The 16409-nt window shown below is 41.9% G+C and overlaps 1 protein-coding gene across 1 annotated transcript in view; it reads left to right on the plus strand.

Annotated features, from left to right (window-relative positions):
• The first annotated feature begins 1977 nt into the window (after window positions 1–1977).
• The window catches only part of SLC16A10 (solute carrier family 16 member 10), a 73008-nt gene continuing 58576 nt past the window's right edge, over window positions 1978–16409 (plus strand). Inside the window, exon 1 of the mRNA XM_074150717.1 lies at window positions 1978–2344. Coding sequence (XP_074006818.1) covers window positions 1978–2344 — 367 coding nt within the window. The remainder of the gene's footprint in view (window positions 2345–16409) is intronic.

Consider the following 16409-nt stretch of genomic DNA (forward strand, 5'->3'; position numbering starts at 1 on the left):
CTGTTGTATGTGGAACGGCTCTGAGTTTAACTTAGATGGGCATGGGTAACAAGACAAAGGGAGTACACAGCCAGATTAGTGCATCTATAAAATGCACTTCATTATCATCATAAACATGTTAACTTTTTTTTAAAAAAACCAACTTATGTTAAAACAAGTTGGAGGACACTAAACATGCAAAATTAAAAATCCAAGGGTCAATTAGTTCTAAAAGCCAGTCATTCTTAAAGTTGACACCGATTCAACATGCATTATTACACAGGCTTTCATTATGTTATTATATGGTTTTCTTTCTTTAGCTACTACTTTTCATGTGTAGAGTGACTGAGTCATCTGTGCTGAACAAGGCATGGTCTTAAGAATCTGTGCTTTACTTTGGACTAAGTTTTGTTTCCCCATGTGGCCACTGGTAGATAGGAGGGAGAAGGTGATTCAGGGTCAAAAAAAGGAGGAAGAGGGCTTAACAGGCAGGAAGGGGAGTTGAGTGGTTGCAACTGACACAGCAGTACCATCTCAGGTTCTGAGGGAAGGAATGGGGATGGTTTACGAATGCAAGAGCCCTCCAGGTCTCATGGGGAAGGATGAAGTATCCAAATTTCATCTGCTGATTTTCTTTCAAGAAGGTCCTCTTCCTCATCAGGCCCAAGCTGCTTAAAACGTAAGTAGCTGCCAAACACAGGAACAGATGTACAGCTGAGAGTTTGAAAGTAGGATCACCGGTCAAAAAGCTTGTCATTTAACACTCCGGACCTCAGCCTTCCCTATCCTCACACCTTGCTGGCGGTGGGGAGGGAAGGTCAAGAGTTGATGCCTCTGTGCATGTGGGAACCATTTCATGAGGTGTGTAAGTGCAGTATCTTCGTTAAAAAAAAAAATTAATGAGACAACCGGGGAGAAACGGTTTCACCACGGTCACCCCTGGCAAAGTGCTGAGGGTGGCCCAAGTGGAGGCAGAGAGCTGACAGCCCAGACCCCGGGCCCTCCGTGAGAGAGTGTGGGAGATGAAGAGTGAGAGTGGGCGATGAAGAGCTCCCGGAGGCCAGAGAGCGCCGGGCAGGGCCGAGCAAAGGCCGCGAGGGACGAACAACGGCTGTCAAGGGGCGCAGGCGGGGCGGGGGGGGGAAGCGCGGAGCCGCACCCCTCCCCTAGCATTTTGGGGTGCTTTTTCTTCGCTCGGTGGTTGTTAGCGAACCGCCGGGGAGTGAGATTCAAGCCTTTTCCCTCCGTTCGCGGGCAGCCGCAACAGGACACCACCGGGTGTGACTGCCCTGCCTCACGGGGAACCGACGCGACCCGGGAGCGGGGCCAGGGGCTTGTTTACCGTTGTCCGTCCCCGCCGAGGGCAACGCGCGCTACCTGTGTGAGGAGACTTGAGGCGCTCGCCTTCCCGCCCAGCGCGAGCGGCGGCCGTTAACTGTTGACTTCCAGCCGCGCGGCGACCCCCCCCTTCCCCTCCGCGAGCGGCGGCGGCAGCACGAGGAGCCGCCGCACGAGCGCTTATCGCCGCCGCACGAGCGCTTATCGCCGCCGCTGACACACCGCCACCCCGCCCCGCCCCCGCGGCTGAAGAGGCGGAGGGGGGAGCCGAGCTGGGGGGGGGGGAGAAAAGAGAGGAGCGTGGCTCCGCTCCGCTCCCCCCCCCCCCCCCGCCTCCCTCCCCTCAGCCAATCGGCGCGGAGGAAAGCTCTCGTACCGCTGACGCCCCCACGGGAGCCCCCCTTTTAAAATAACGCGGCGGCTGTGGGTCACCCCTCGGCGCGCGGCGCGGCGGGAAGAGTGAAGGGGGGGGGGGGGGGGGGCGGGCGAACGGACAGGCGCGAGCGAGCGGCGGGGCGGCTCCGCGCGCGCAGACAGACCGACAAACAGACTGAGCGCCGTAGGATGCCCGCTGCTCCCCCGGCGAGGGGCTGAGGCGGGCGGGGGCCGAGAGGTCGCCAGGAGGAGGAAGGAGAGAGCGGCTCCGCGGCGCGGCTGAGGATGGCGCCGGTGAGCGAGCAGCCGGCGCCGCAGGGCGCGGGGGACCCCCCCCACGCCGCCGCCGCCCCCCTGCCCGGCCCGCCGGTGGAGGAGCTGCGGCGGGAGAACGGCGGCGAGTGGCTCCCCGGGAGCGGCAATCCGGTCGCGCCAAGCGGCGAGAGCGGGGCCCAGCCCCGGGCGGCGACGGAGGCCCCCGGGAGCGCGGCGGCCGAGCCCCCCGAGGGCGGCTGGGGGTGGGTGGTGATGCTGGCCGCCATGTGGTGCAACGGCGCCGTCTTCGGCATCCAGAACTCGTGCGGGGTCCTCTTCGTCTCCATGCTCCAGCTCTTCGGCGACGGCGAGGACAAGCAGCTGGCGTTCAAAACAGGTGAGGGGTGGCGAGGGAAAAGGGGTCGGGGTGGCTTCTTGCCCGTCCCTCCCTCGGGCCTTCCCCGCCCGGCTGTCAGTGTCCGAGACCCCCTCGGGGCCGGCGGGAGGTCCGGGCCGGAGCCTGCTCCGCCGCCACCGACACGTGGGACTGGGCTGAGGGACTCGGAAATAGTCGTTTCATCGAGGCAAAGACAAGCTCCTCTCTCGTCCCTGGGGGGGAGAGGGTCTGCGCTCGCAGCCGTGCCCCAGGGGACGGGCTTGGGGCAACAAGCTGCTGGGACATCGGGGGAGAAGCTGCGGGGAAAAAAGCAGGTGTACTCTGATTCCTTCCACAGCAGGGTTTTTAGGCACCTGTCATCGTGCGTTATGGGGAAAAATGCGTACTGCTGGTCCCAGAAAGTTTTATTCCCCTGCCCCCGTTAGCCTAATGATTAGTCTAAATGATTAATTAACAGTGGGGTATAGTGGCACTTAAAATATGTGAAGAATGGGCTTAGCAGTTGCCAAACCCAGCATTTTGACGTGCAGATTTACTGCTGTTACCAATATCCCCAAACCCACCAGTGAAGTTAATGATGTTTACTAAACTCTAAAGACATAACAGTACTATCACAATCAAATCCTCAGTCTGACATTACTAATCTAAATCATTCTAGACACACTAATGTTAATTAACTCAAAGGTGAAATTTTATTTTATTTTATTCTCTTTGAGAAAGCGTCTCGTGCTTTGATTTTGTAAGTTGAGGAAATGCAGTAATAATTTATAATAACAAAACTGAATTAATAATTATAAATTATAGTAAATAATAATAAAGTTGGCTTTATTTAAGAGGTAGCTTACATATTAAAATTAAATATTAAACAAACAAACACTGTCTTGTATGTTTTTGTTCCTTGCTAAAAGAAGGTGTTCTAGCTACATAGCCCTGCAGAGGCGTAAGCATTCTAGGAAACTGTCTCAGTACACTGGTGTTACAGACCTTTAAAAGGGGTTTGAAATTTATGTTTTCCTTAATATTGGGATAAGTGGGCCTAAAGTTGAGATGTGGGAGACAATGAAGCTAATTTTCGTCCTGTCAATAACAATGTTTTTGTCTGAAGTAGAAACACCAAGGCAGGTGTTTAGACTGAAGAATCCTGGAAAAATGCGGTGGAGCATTTAGCAATGTGCTCTCCAGCATTTGAGCTCTTTGTGGTAATGTACAAGGTGTATTTCTCGGTGTTCTTGAGTGAGAAAGATGGGAAGCTATGTATGTCTACACACTAGGTGTTGCAGTGCCTGTTTCATTGAAGGGAAATGCACATCCAGAAGTAGATGCCTAGGCTCCTCAGCCTGTGCAGGAGAGGAATGAGGTTGTTCAGAGGAGGTGCTGTGAACATTCACATACTGATCTGGGAGCTGTTGGCCAGTCAGAAATGCAGAAACACATGGGTGGCTGATACTCTCTCTGTTCATGGTACAGTAGCGATCTTTCAAAATAGTCTTCTTGTACTGAAAAAAAAAATAAAAATTTACTTTTAAGTATTAGTGCAGTAGTCAAAATAATCAACAAGAGGAGGATTGAAATTATTATCTCTTCCCTTCCAGAAGAGTAATTGCACCACTGGTGTTAAAGCAAGGTGAGATTGTGGGTGTGCTCCACCCATGTTTTTGAAAATTTGCCCAACTGCAGAAAAGAGTGGGGGTAAAAAAACAGAACCTGGCTTTAGAGCCTGGTTGTTTTGCATCCCGCTTAGAAGAGCGGGAAGCGTTCTGAGTCCTGAATGCAGCCAGAACCTCCTGCATCACTTTTTTCTTTTTTTATTTTATTAAAAAAAAAAAAAGCTACAGCTGCATTTTGTTTTGTTGTCAGATGTGCTCTGTTTCGGGTAATGCAGATGACACTTATTTTGCCTTTTTAAATCCAAATAGGTTTAAATTGGAGGAAATAGCATGAGACAGCTGCATGGACTAGATGACTTGTGTGGATGTGAAGGAGGAGGGCTGCAAATACAAAAGTGCCTCCCCTAAATAGCAGAACAGTAGATAAAAGGTTGACCTTCCTTTTAATACCTGAAAGTACCCTAATGAGTCTGGGCACCGTAAGGGCTAAGCAGCAGCTATCAAATAGGATTTTTTTTCTTAGTGTTGAACTTCATCACCTGGAAACTATTTGTGTGGGTTTTTTTTTTTTTTTAATCTTGTTGAAGATAGGACCAAGAATGAACTGAACTAAAATTCTGATACAATATTGCCATGAAGAGGAGCGATGATCAGAAATGGCAAATTGCACTTAGCATAACTCTTATTAAATGCTGATGGGCTAGCTGGCATGCTGTAGAAAGAAAAAGAATGACTAATGAGAAAGTCAGTATGATTTTAGTGTTAGAGAAAACCCTAGCCTGATCACTCCCATGGTATTGATAATAGTACTTAATCTGGGTAGTCTCTTGTGGTCAGACTGATTGCGACTCAAGTGACAGTGGAAACTGAGTTTGAGTCATGTTTAATGAATTTGAAAACTGGGATTTGTAATGAAAGTTTTCTTGCTTTGTGGTTTTGCTTTGGAATACAAAGTTAAATATTCTAATCCCTCTGAAGAAAAAAATTCTTTAAAATCTGAAATGTTGATTTTTGAGAGGCATGAATATTCCAGATAATCTCTCCTGGGAGCCCAGGTGCCTGTGGAATCTTACTGTTGATCCAGAGTACCACAGAATCCAGCTTTTTTTAATTGCGGGATTATTTAGCTGTTGCCAGAAGCATATGTGTTGCTGGAGATTTTTGTGTGCCTGCTCTTTTGGGACAAGCCAGTAGTTGTCTCTTGCCTGGTGTTTTCCTCGAAGAGGAATTAAGTTGACTATAGTACATGCTATTTTTGTTAAAACCATTTTGTAATCTCTTAATAATTCATGCCTATCTCTTTGTAAAGCAAAATGGGAGGGAATAATAATATGTGCTATTTTTGTTATTTTTAGTAGATGGGTGGATACTTATCAGTGTGAAAGGCAAAATGGGAGGTGGAAGGGAGGAGGATGTAGTCAAGAAGTAGCTCGTGTCACTGTCTTGCAGATAAGGAGTGGAAGGAACCAAAAATATAGGCAAAGCAGCAAGGCTGCCTCCAAAATGCAGCATCAGCACTAGATAAATAATAAGAATACTTAGAACATGTTGCAGGATTTAGGAGTGTTAATTGAAAACTTGTGCTGTAGGTTATAGAGGGTTCACAAATATCTTCAAGGGGCTTCTAATAATTTGTACTTTTTATGAAAAATCTTGAATGTATCAAGTATACAGTATTTTGGTATTCATATTGGTAAAAATCTCGTTTGTTTGCTTATGTGGAGCACTATATAAACTTTTACATTGTTTCCTTGTGTAGCCAGTTTTTTGTTCAAAAGCTAATTGATGCACAACTACAGAAGAGGAAAAGCCCCCAATGCAAGTATAAAACTTCTAGAAAGATGTGCCTGAAGTCTCAGGAAACTGCCTCGTTCATTGTTTATAGTTCATTGTGTTTGAGGAACAAGCTGAGTGGAAAAACACAATGGCAATGAAATATGGGAGCCTCTTAGTCCTTGGAAATAGGGCAGACCTAGTAGGCCTCTAGCATTCAAACTCAATTGCAATTGTAGCCTGATTGTCCTTGAAGGGAAAGGATTGGGCCCCGGGGCTAGTCTGGCCTCTGGCAGGAGGAGGACTTGGTTCCTCTCCCTGTTGGCATTGGCACAGAGGTAAGTGGAGCACTGAGCCAACTCCTGTGTTATCTTGGTTAGAGATCTGACATGTGAGCCCTATCTAGTCCTGTGTTGTGCTCTCATGATAGATGCCTCTACTATGTAGGTTTTTGTGTCTGTAGGTATACATACCTGCTTCCAAAAGGTAAATAAATACTAAGTTACTAGTGGCAACAGAGAAAAAACTGAGTTTTATTTAAAAAGGTAGGCAAAAATACTAGTTCTACTAGCTTAATTACTTCTCTTTCTATGATTTCCAATGCTGCTTCTGTAACACCACTGGATTATTCTCTGTATGTTTGTTCATCTTCACTTGTACAAATAGCCCTGCACAGTGAGTATATACTGTTATTACTGTTCTGCGTCCTCATGTTTGTTTTGTGTTAGCAAGTGTTAATAGAAGACAGTGCATCAGCTGGCTTGAACTGGTTATCCGTGTGCTTGTATGTATCTGCCTTGTTTTGGCTTTGTAAGGTGCAGCCTCTGGTGATACATCTGGATATCAGAATGATTGGTAGTTCATTGAGCTGGCTCAACACCGTCAGCACCATTGGGACTGTTGGAGCTGGGTTGGTGTGGGTCTGGTAGGGCAGGGAGGAGAATTCTGCCTTTGCTGTCATACCCAGGCCATAGCTCAGATGCTGTGAATCATGTTGGATGACTAGGGACCTACAGGTGCTAAGAACAAGAGAACCAGTACCATATATGGTAACTTAATTTTGCTGAGTAGGGCTGGCTTTTTAATTTAATAGGACAGTTTAAAGTTGAAGGTTTTCCTTTACGTTTTCCTTGAGTCTTTTGCTATCTTCCTGAGCTTTGCTTCAGAGATAACAGAACTGCTGATGGTGCTTTTATCATTCAAGACCTTGTTCTCTAACTGTCCTTCAGAACCACACTTTCATCTCTAATTCTATGGGATGTGGTTTCCAGTAAATTGGGAAGCTTGGCAAGCTGGAACTATGTCACATGGCTTATGAGAGACCTGTTCTCTTATCTCCTCTTAAAAAGAGAGAGGAAAAAAATTGAATTTGAAGCATAGAAGTTTTGAGAGCACACAACTAATTTGTGTGAGGTACAAGAAAGCACACTACTATGTAGCAGTTTGGTCAATAATTACTATGTTGCAATGAAGGATGTAGTTCCACGAAAACTTGGACAGATGGATATTGGTGCTGCTGTAGTCTGCCTTCCTTCCCATGCTTGTGTGGCCATTGAAACCAGTGCAGGGAAGCAGCAACGGGAGCAGATTGGCTGAAAACTTAACCTGATGTAAAAGAAACTATTCATTTTGTTTGGCTGCAGTCATACTTTTGTATTCTTTTGACCTGGCTTTGTGATTATAAGTATGTATTTTATATATATATGTGTGTGTGTATATATATGTATTATAATGAAGTCTCATGAGTAGTTGAAATTATAACTGGGTCAAACTGGAAGGTTGAAAGTAGTTTCTTTAGTGTGCTGTCTCTTTTTCGGACAGAATAGTTAATAGCACTACTGTTTATGCATATGCACATATATCTCTATGCCTCCAGCTCTTGAGCATTTCTCTTGTGCTCTTTAACTCATTTGCAGACTGATTAGCCTTGGGACGGCTAGTTAGGTTCTTGTCTTATGTTTTTTGTCTTGTTGGAATTCACATTGGTTAGATCTTTTTCTGTTGCAACTGCAGATTAGCTTGCAACAAGTTGCTTAATTAGCAAGAATAATCTTTCTTATGTGTCTGAAAGATAGTTCCTAGTTCATTTGTGGGCTTCTTTAGAGGGAGTACTTTTAATTTCACAGGGATGAAACATTGTTATAAAATTCTAAAGATGGCTGGCTATTGCCACTGCTCTGCCTCAACTCCACATGCCTTGAGTTATGTGCTTTTGTATACTGGCTTTCAGACAAAACAGATTCCTCTAAAATAATCTCCTTCAACCAAACCCACCTACAGAAAAAGTTTTTACTGTACTTCATTCATGAAGTGAAAATTTGGATGAAAGCAAAATGTTGCTGAATGTCCTTCACAGTAACTTGCTCTTAGTGGAACCTTATCAGTAGAGATGACGTTCTCTTAAAGCTGTTACACTGTTACAATGCTAAAAAGCTAAGTATAGTTTAGTGCCTGCCTGTAGCTATGCTAATCCAGTTACATGCCTGAAAGTAATGAAAGAGCTCTTAAACATGAGGTTAATAGAGTTTAAAAAGTATTTTAAAAAATTACAAGTGTTAAAATGAAACGTCATTTTGGCTTATTTTTTATTTATAAGAGAAATGGCTTGTTTGGTTCGTAAGATAGCGTTAAAACTGTGTTCCAGTCTCATCCTTAAATGACAATTTCTAAAGGGTGTATGTAAAATCTTTGTATTGAGTGCTCTCATTTCCAGTCTAAGTAAGCAGCAGTGTCATGTGGTTACTGTTCTGCAGATGGATGTAGAATCAAACTTGGTGTGATTTCCAAGTAGCAGAAGAAACCTTTTTGTTCTTAGTTTTGAAGATACTTCATTTAGATGGCTTGCTGCTTGCAGAAAGTGGCTTGGGACTGGTGTGTGTGTGTGTATATAATCTCATGCATGTTTCTCCTTATGCCGTTATGCCTTATGCTGCTATTTCCTTGGATAGTTCTTTGCAGTCTTAACAGTTTTGTTCCACGTGAAACACTTTTCATACTCTGTTAATGCTATTTCTTTGTCATTCTTTGATGCTTCTGTTAACCTGCTGTAATATGGAGAAGAAAGGTGCTATGTGTGATTCCAAAAGACACTCTGCTGTTTATGGCATGATGTGATGTACTATGATGACATTGTGATATCTCATTTGCATTATTTATGTAACTTAACATTTTTCTTTCTGCTTTTTATTAGTACCTGCATTCAGTGCACTTTAGGTGACTTTGAAGTTTGTCATTGTGTGTTGCTCCTTGCTTTTCAACTTCTTGTTTAATTGGTCTCTGTAGTCTGTTCAATGTCGTCTTATTCATCCATTTTGGCTATCATTCCTTGAGGTTCCTCAAATCTCTTCCTGATTTTTGAGTTAGCCTAGATAACTGCTGTCTAAAGAGGAAGTTAGCAAGATGTATATGTCTATTAATAGACCCTCTTCTTAGACTTAGCAAGATGTACCAGTGCTTAGTGCTGTTTGCCTATTCATAAAGATGATTTAATCTTTACACTTAGTCTGCTTTGCCTCCAGACACTTTAAGTTTCCTGATAATATTCTGTCTCTTTTCTTATGATTTGATTTCTTTAGCCTCTTGAGAGGAGTGTTGTTGAGGGCCAACTTGAAGTTTAAATGTTATTGGTCTCTCCTCCTTGTATTCAGTTACTAGTTTTGCGTGAAGAAATGTAGTAGACTGTCCTCAAGTTATTATACCATAATTTGTCTATTTATTCTTTCAGTCAGTTTGATTTAATTCAGTAATTACAGTAATAACAAAATGGCTAAGGTTGTAGCCTCTCTGCTTGGAGCAACGTCTACTAGAGCAGGCTGCTGAGGACATTGCCCCATTGGGTTTTGACCATCTCCAAGGATGGAGACTCCACAGCCTTTGTGGGTGACCTGTGACAGTGTTTGACCATCCCCACAATCAAAAAGATATTTCCTGCATTTAAACAGAATGTCCTGCATTTCAATTTGTGCCCATTTCTTCTTGTTCCTTTCACTGAATACCATTGAGAAGAATTAGCCTTTTTTTTTTTTTCTTAACTTCATCTCCTCAAGTACTTCTGCACGCTTACAAGATTCCCCCCAGCCTTTTGAGTCGCTGCTTTCAGCCTCTTATCATATGTCAGATGTTTTAATTCTTTGATCATCTTTGTGGCCTTTTGTTGGATTCATAGTAATGAGCCGGCTGTCTGCTTCTCCTTCAGCATAGTTGGGGCTTCAGACTCTCGAAGCTTCAGGATCTGTTTCTTGCCATCTCCAATGCTGTGGAGCGTGCTGCCACACTTCCTTCATTTGGTAGCAGGTACATTCTACTAGCACACACCTCCTGTAGGCAAGTAGTCTGGTTTCTGCTGCCTCAGTGAGGGACCCCAGACCTGCTCAGATGCATCTGCCCTCAGGAGGATTGTCTGGGTTGGAACCTATGGTGTGACAGGGACGGTTGCTCCACTGGAGTGGAGCTGGGGGTTTGTGCCCTGTGGCACCACTGCTGAGCAAGTGTTCGCTCTTCTGAGAAGAGTTGCTGGCCCTCTTTGGTGTGCCCTGCTGTTGGCTAGTTGCTGTGCAAACTGCTCTGTCTGGCCACCTCAGCTGTGCTGCAGGAGCTGTGCTCTAGGCCAGACCCTTTCATAATATGAGGGTTCAACAGTTGTATGAAATGTACTGTTTTCTAAATTTTAGATAGATATTATTTGCTATTTGAAGAGCCATATGCAGATAATCTTAACTGAGGAATTGAGTGGCAGTTCAGGTTTAGCTGTAGCATTGTTATGCTTTTGGAAACTGGCCTAATCTGTATTTCAATTCCTTATTTCTAGGTTTATGGATTAATTTATTAATACTTATGAAACACTTGGAAATAGGTATAAGTGTTTGATCAGTCACATGAAAACATCTTTAGTTTGATAAATAATAAGGAAATTTTGTAATTGGAACTCTTGATATTTTCTAGCCTTTTACTTTTAAACAAAATTTGTGTGGAAAAAACCCAAACAACCGAACACCAAAAACCAACAGTTTAGTTTTCAGAAACACCTATATAAATCTTAGTCTGTTTTTTTAAGACTATTTTTTTCCAAATATTTAAGTAATGTGGAAGAGAAGGGTTTGTTGGTCTGAATATAAATAGAATCTTACACCTCAAAGATTGTGTTTTGAAATGAGAGGAATATTCATAAAATTCTAACTTATATTGCTGTGTTGCTAAGGAAAACAAGGATTTCCAGTAAACATTGATCTGTAATGCTTAGCAAGTAATTGCCCAATTTGAAATTCCTTCTGCTCCATGAACTACAAGGAAGAAGATGTACTGATTACTTGCATCCAAGCTAATGTAGCACTGATAATATAACTGCTTTGCTTTACAATGCTCATTATGGCAGAGGGAATAATATAGTTTCTTTCATATATTTTTCACAAATTTTTTAATCTTTTGTTTTGTGAACTCACACTTAATGCAGCCTTGGTCTGCTGCAGTTTAACCTTCAGCAAATATGTACAGAAAGGATAATTCTATGAGAAAACATTCCCTTGTGATCTTACATTATCTGTTTTACTTCCAGAAATCTAATTTATTATAATAATAGCAGCTCTGTTTTATATCCTGATGTTAATTTGCATGGGAACTGGATAGGAATGACTTTTTCTAATAGCTAAGTTAGCTATAGTAGCAGCACTTTAGCAAGGATGGGACTAATTTAAAAAACATCAGTGTTAGTTCCCACAGACAGGAAGGGATTACTGGGATGTTGAGCCCAGCCTCTTGCTGTTATCAGCACTATGTCTATAATCCCATGGAATATGGTCACGTTTAGGTGGTGGGGTTATATTTGGACTGCAAGTTGTAAAGCAACTTTCTTGTTGGCTTTTTGCGATAATAAGCAGAAGTAGTGAATACTTTGGCTGTCTTCTGCAGTGTGCTTTGTTCAGTAGAGTTGTACTTTATCTGTATGCTCAAAGTACATCAGCATAGTTTTTTCTTTTGCAGTTTTAAGAACAAAGGATATAACATGCTAGCTATTAATGTAATTCTCTTGATCTCTAACTGTTGTCCTTTTGCAAATGACTTGTAAAATGGTAAATGAGGATTGTATTCTGGCTCATGGTCTAGGTTTTAGCCATTTTTTCAAGATGCTTCAATAATAAGGTTCCAAATAGAAAATGCATTGGGTAAGTACCCCCAAAATCTTTCTAGTTCATTGTAATAAAGTGTGTTGGTACCATAGTTGACAGATTTTTTTTTTATAAATATTTAATAATTTTAACTCTTATCAATGCTGTAACTCTGAGCAAAGATAAAACACTATGGTAGAATGTGCTAAATAAACTGTCATCTTTAGGCTTCCTGCTTCTGTGGTCTAGAAGGAATGAACAATCCTTTCTCTTGGAATAAAACACAGCTGTGATAGTTGCAAGTTCATTATATGATGACCAGGAATAGTGTTCTTTTGTACAAGGTAAGAAAGCCGCTGTTTTGGAAAAGAAAAAAATAAAGCTTAACTATAACACCAAAAAGGAATTACTCTAATTACAGCAAGAGCCCAAAGTAGGACTTCTGTATTATATTGAATGCTTAAGAGCCAAAGAATTCAAGAAAAGAGAATATTAGTATTTGTTAAAAAGTGGTCCTTAGTGAATGTTGAGATGGGCCATATCTTTGGAGGCTTTTGTCTGTGCTGTCTCTGGTATTGGCACTCCAGAGTCCCCTGTTGTCCTTGAACTGGCTGTTGTGAATCTGTCCTTTTTATTTTCTATATCCAGACATGTACTATCCAGATGTCTCCTAAGGAACATCTTAATTTGCTCTAGACTATAGTCTGGGTGGTGGCTAAGCAGTATACATAAGGAGTAGCTGAACAAGGACAGTGGTGTAAAACAAACCAATTTGGTTTGCCTGAGGAGGCCTTTAGCTCCTACTGAAAGAACGAGAAGTACTGGGTGTTCTTGGGCCACACAGCCAGAGCTTACTTGGACAGTAACCTGATTCTGCTTTATAATTAAACATGCTGGGATTGGAATAATCTCAGTGGGTTACACAGGTGAGACTGAAAGCCTACTTATTGTCAGTTTGCTCCATGTTTAGTGCATGCCATAGTAGCTTGAGTGCTTTGAACTGGTTAACATCAGCTGCTGTATAATGCTGCTTATTTATTTGAGAGGAAAGAAGGTGTGGTAATGCCACTTTACCTAAAGATACTATTAACCTTAAAGCAAGTGAGATCAAAATCAGGGACTTAAACTATGGTGCGTATTTTGGACGTGTCAGTGTATGTGTCATGGTTCAGAGTAACAGCCTTCTCAAAGTCCATGTAGTGTTGCTAGATAATATTTTTTCAAATCATGAGTGTACAATTTATATGATGACTTTTGGCTTCTCCTTCAATTCATTTGCCTGTGGCCCCTTGAGTTCATTGGTTTAAGTTGTCATGTGTGTGACAAAACTGAAGGTATGTACTTTAAAGAAAGCCTTTATGGCTTTGGCACATAAAAGCTAATTTGAAATTGCCCTTTGTTCTTTTATACCTTCAAATCATTTCCTACTTTTGAAATATTTATGTAGCATAGGCTCTTCAAAACCCAACATTGCATTCCAAACTTGAAAGAAATTAGAACTCTCAATTTATAATTTCTGACGCTGCTGGGTGCAGGCAGTGATCTAGAAAATTAAATCAACACTAGGAAGTTTTCTGGAAGCTTAAATAAAATGTGCAGGCTTGAGACGTATTTTCTAATCCTATCAGAGTAACCCTATTTTTTTACAAATTGAAGCATGGAGCATTAACAGCTTTTTACACCTCTGTACATATCAAAGTCTTTTGTTCATAGTGCAGCAGTTTAATGAACATTCAGTTTCATACAGTGAAATCACTGACCCTTGAAGGTGTCTGGGCGAATGGGGACAGATTGGGTAGCTTAGTGGGAAGGCTTAAGTAGAACTGCACAAAAATGAGTATGGACAACATTACTCTTTGTATGCACAGTCAGAAGTTTACTCACCATGACCCAACTCTGGTGTTCTGGATTTTTATTGTTTTTCCTAATATTAGGCAATGATATTAGTATGTTGTAAGCAACTCATGCTACCTAAGAGTTGTAAAACTGATTTACCTATGCAAGTATTTTCAAGAAATGGGACAAAATGCTTTCGTAAGCATCTAACTTGAAATGAACACTGTTCAGTCATTTTTTTCAGAGTATTATAATAGATTTAATTTACTATTAATGTATGTTATATGATACAACATCTCTACATCAAGGTCTATGACAAAACAACTGTATACTGCATTTTTTTAGTTGAACATGTTTTGTTTTTTTCAGCAATTGGTAAAAATATTTTAAAATAACCTATCTGTATTTACTAAGGATAACTGTATTGGGAAAATACAGGTAGGGACAGGCATATACCCTACAGACTACTCTGATGCTTGTTCTTTGGGATACAGAGTCATGGCTGCCTCTGAGCAACCGAGATTTCTTTCGGGTTCTGTTGAGGTATCTCACCTACCAGCCTTCTAGGTGCATATTTTCCTGATCAGGGTAGGTAAGTGTGGTGCTATAAGCAGTAAATTTCAAAGCCAGGTGAAAAATTGTATTGTGTCTTTAAGACTGTCCATAAAAGCTCATAAACCCTTCAACTAGAGGAGGGAGAGAGGTTGCACTCTACCAACCACTGTATATTCCTTATCTGTTTCCTAACAAGCTATATACCCTCACTGCCTACTTTTTCTTTTTTTTTTTTTTTTTTTAGTAAAGGCAGTGCATCTGCTCTAATGCAAGGTCCTCCATCAGTTTGTAAGCTCTACCTTTTCTTAACTTTAAATTTCCTGATAGAAGAATCATATGGGCAATAAACTGTTTTTCTCGCAGGCTCCTTGTGCTGTTACCATCAGAACTACCCCCACCTCTGTGCACAACTCAGAGCTTGTGAGTGTGATCAATTAATTTTAAAGTAATCTTGCCACTAAGTGAAACTATATAATTAATAAAATTCTTCATTTCCTTGGATAAGTGCCTGTAGTGGCCAGCCTTTTAGTGAAGTGTTGAGTGCAGCTTTGTATAATACAAAGACATTGATTGAGGAATAGGATCAAGGGTTTGTGATTGGGCAAGTGCATGGATATTTAATGGGAACCTAAGAGGTGGTTAGAGAATGGCTTAGCAGTGTTTACACAAAGGTAGCTGAAATTAGGGGAGTTTGGGACTAGTGTAAATGCAGAGGAAGAAAGGAGGAGCCTCTGCCAGTTGTTAGGGCTGGTGAAGAAGAGATCAGAGGTAAAATCAATCTGTTCATTTTAAAGGAAGGACATGTCTTGTTAAGCCACCCTCTAGTGACAATGCTGCATCCACACAGATTTGCTTGATTGTATAAGCTCTTACCTTCCAAATTGACTTGTCCTGCTTCTGATTACAGCTGTGCTTTCCTGTTGGAATTGTCATTTGTTTTAGCAGTTACTTTTTGTCTTTAGCTACTCTATTTTTTTATGAAGTCATTTCATGATTGTAAAGCCTTTTTCTACATGCAATTGGTTTAGCTTAAACAGGCCCAGGTCCTTTGAAATTCTGTAAGTAATGAACTTCAGTTCAGTATGACAAGGAGATCACAAATGTTTTGTGAAGGAAAACAGTACCATAGGATTTTAGAGCTAGTCTAAAATAATAGACTAGCTTATTTTCAAGCATATGTTCATATGCTTGTCTCCAATTTAAGGAGTATCAGTTTGGAAGTATTCTAGTTGCATTTTGCCCTCAGTAGTTATTTCTGGCATGTGCTAAAATCGGAAATAGGTAAACTATATATAGCAGTTACCCTCCTTGCCTTTCTTTTTCCTGTTTTTATCTGGGTCACTATGGGACTGTTGAAGTAAATGTGATGGTTGGAGAGTTTTGCTGTGTTTGGAAAGGCATGATATGTACTCAAGTGCAGTGCTGCCTTCCTAAATGGCACTGGTGCCAATCATTCAGTGATGCTTGGCATTACATTGGACCAGTAATGTGCGTTTTGCTTTTATTGGTGTTTTTTCTTTTGCCTTGCTCTGCTTGTATGTTTTGCTGTACTGGAATGTTGGGTAACATGGGTGTTTTCAGCCAGTGATGCAAAATATGAGTGATGTTACATCAGGAGAGAATTGGCAGGACATGGGATTCAACTTGCAGATTAGAGAAGATGGAGATCTATTCCATACATTCACTGCAGTCTGGAGAGTTACTCAGATGGCCAGATGCAGGCTTCAACTTTAGGGTGGGCTGAAACTGCAGTTTAACTTAACTGTGCTAACTAGATCCCCACTGACTCTAGTTGCAGCCTTGACTGCTCGCTCACACGGACAATCTACACTTGGGTGCTTTAACGTGGAAGTTGAGTCCAACTCTGAGTGTCCTGTATTGACCCTGAGCGTTTAATTTTTTTTTGTGTGGGCACAACAGAAAATACTGTCATACACTTGTGAGTACATGCTACATCTTCTAATAGTACCTACACTCTGACATGCACACCAGTGCCTGCTAGTTAGAGATCACAAACCTGGTTAGTTGCATCTTTAGTGTTTTTATTGTCAAAGTTATCTTCCCTTTTGAAGGTTTATCAGAGCCTGATAAGATCAGTACAGAAAATAATGCCCCTTAGAAGTGTTTGATGCTCTGGTGCTTCATGTAGTCAGTAATTTAGCTGTATTTGCTGAACTGTCTTCCATGTGATGT

This window comes from Numenius arquata, chromosome 7 (genome assembly GCF_964106895.1).
Source record: "Numenius arquata chromosome 7, bNumArq3.hap1.1, whole genome shotgun sequence".
Classification (NCBI taxonomy): Eukaryota; Metazoa; Chordata; class Aves; order Charadriiformes; family Scolopacidae; genus Numenius; species Numenius arquata.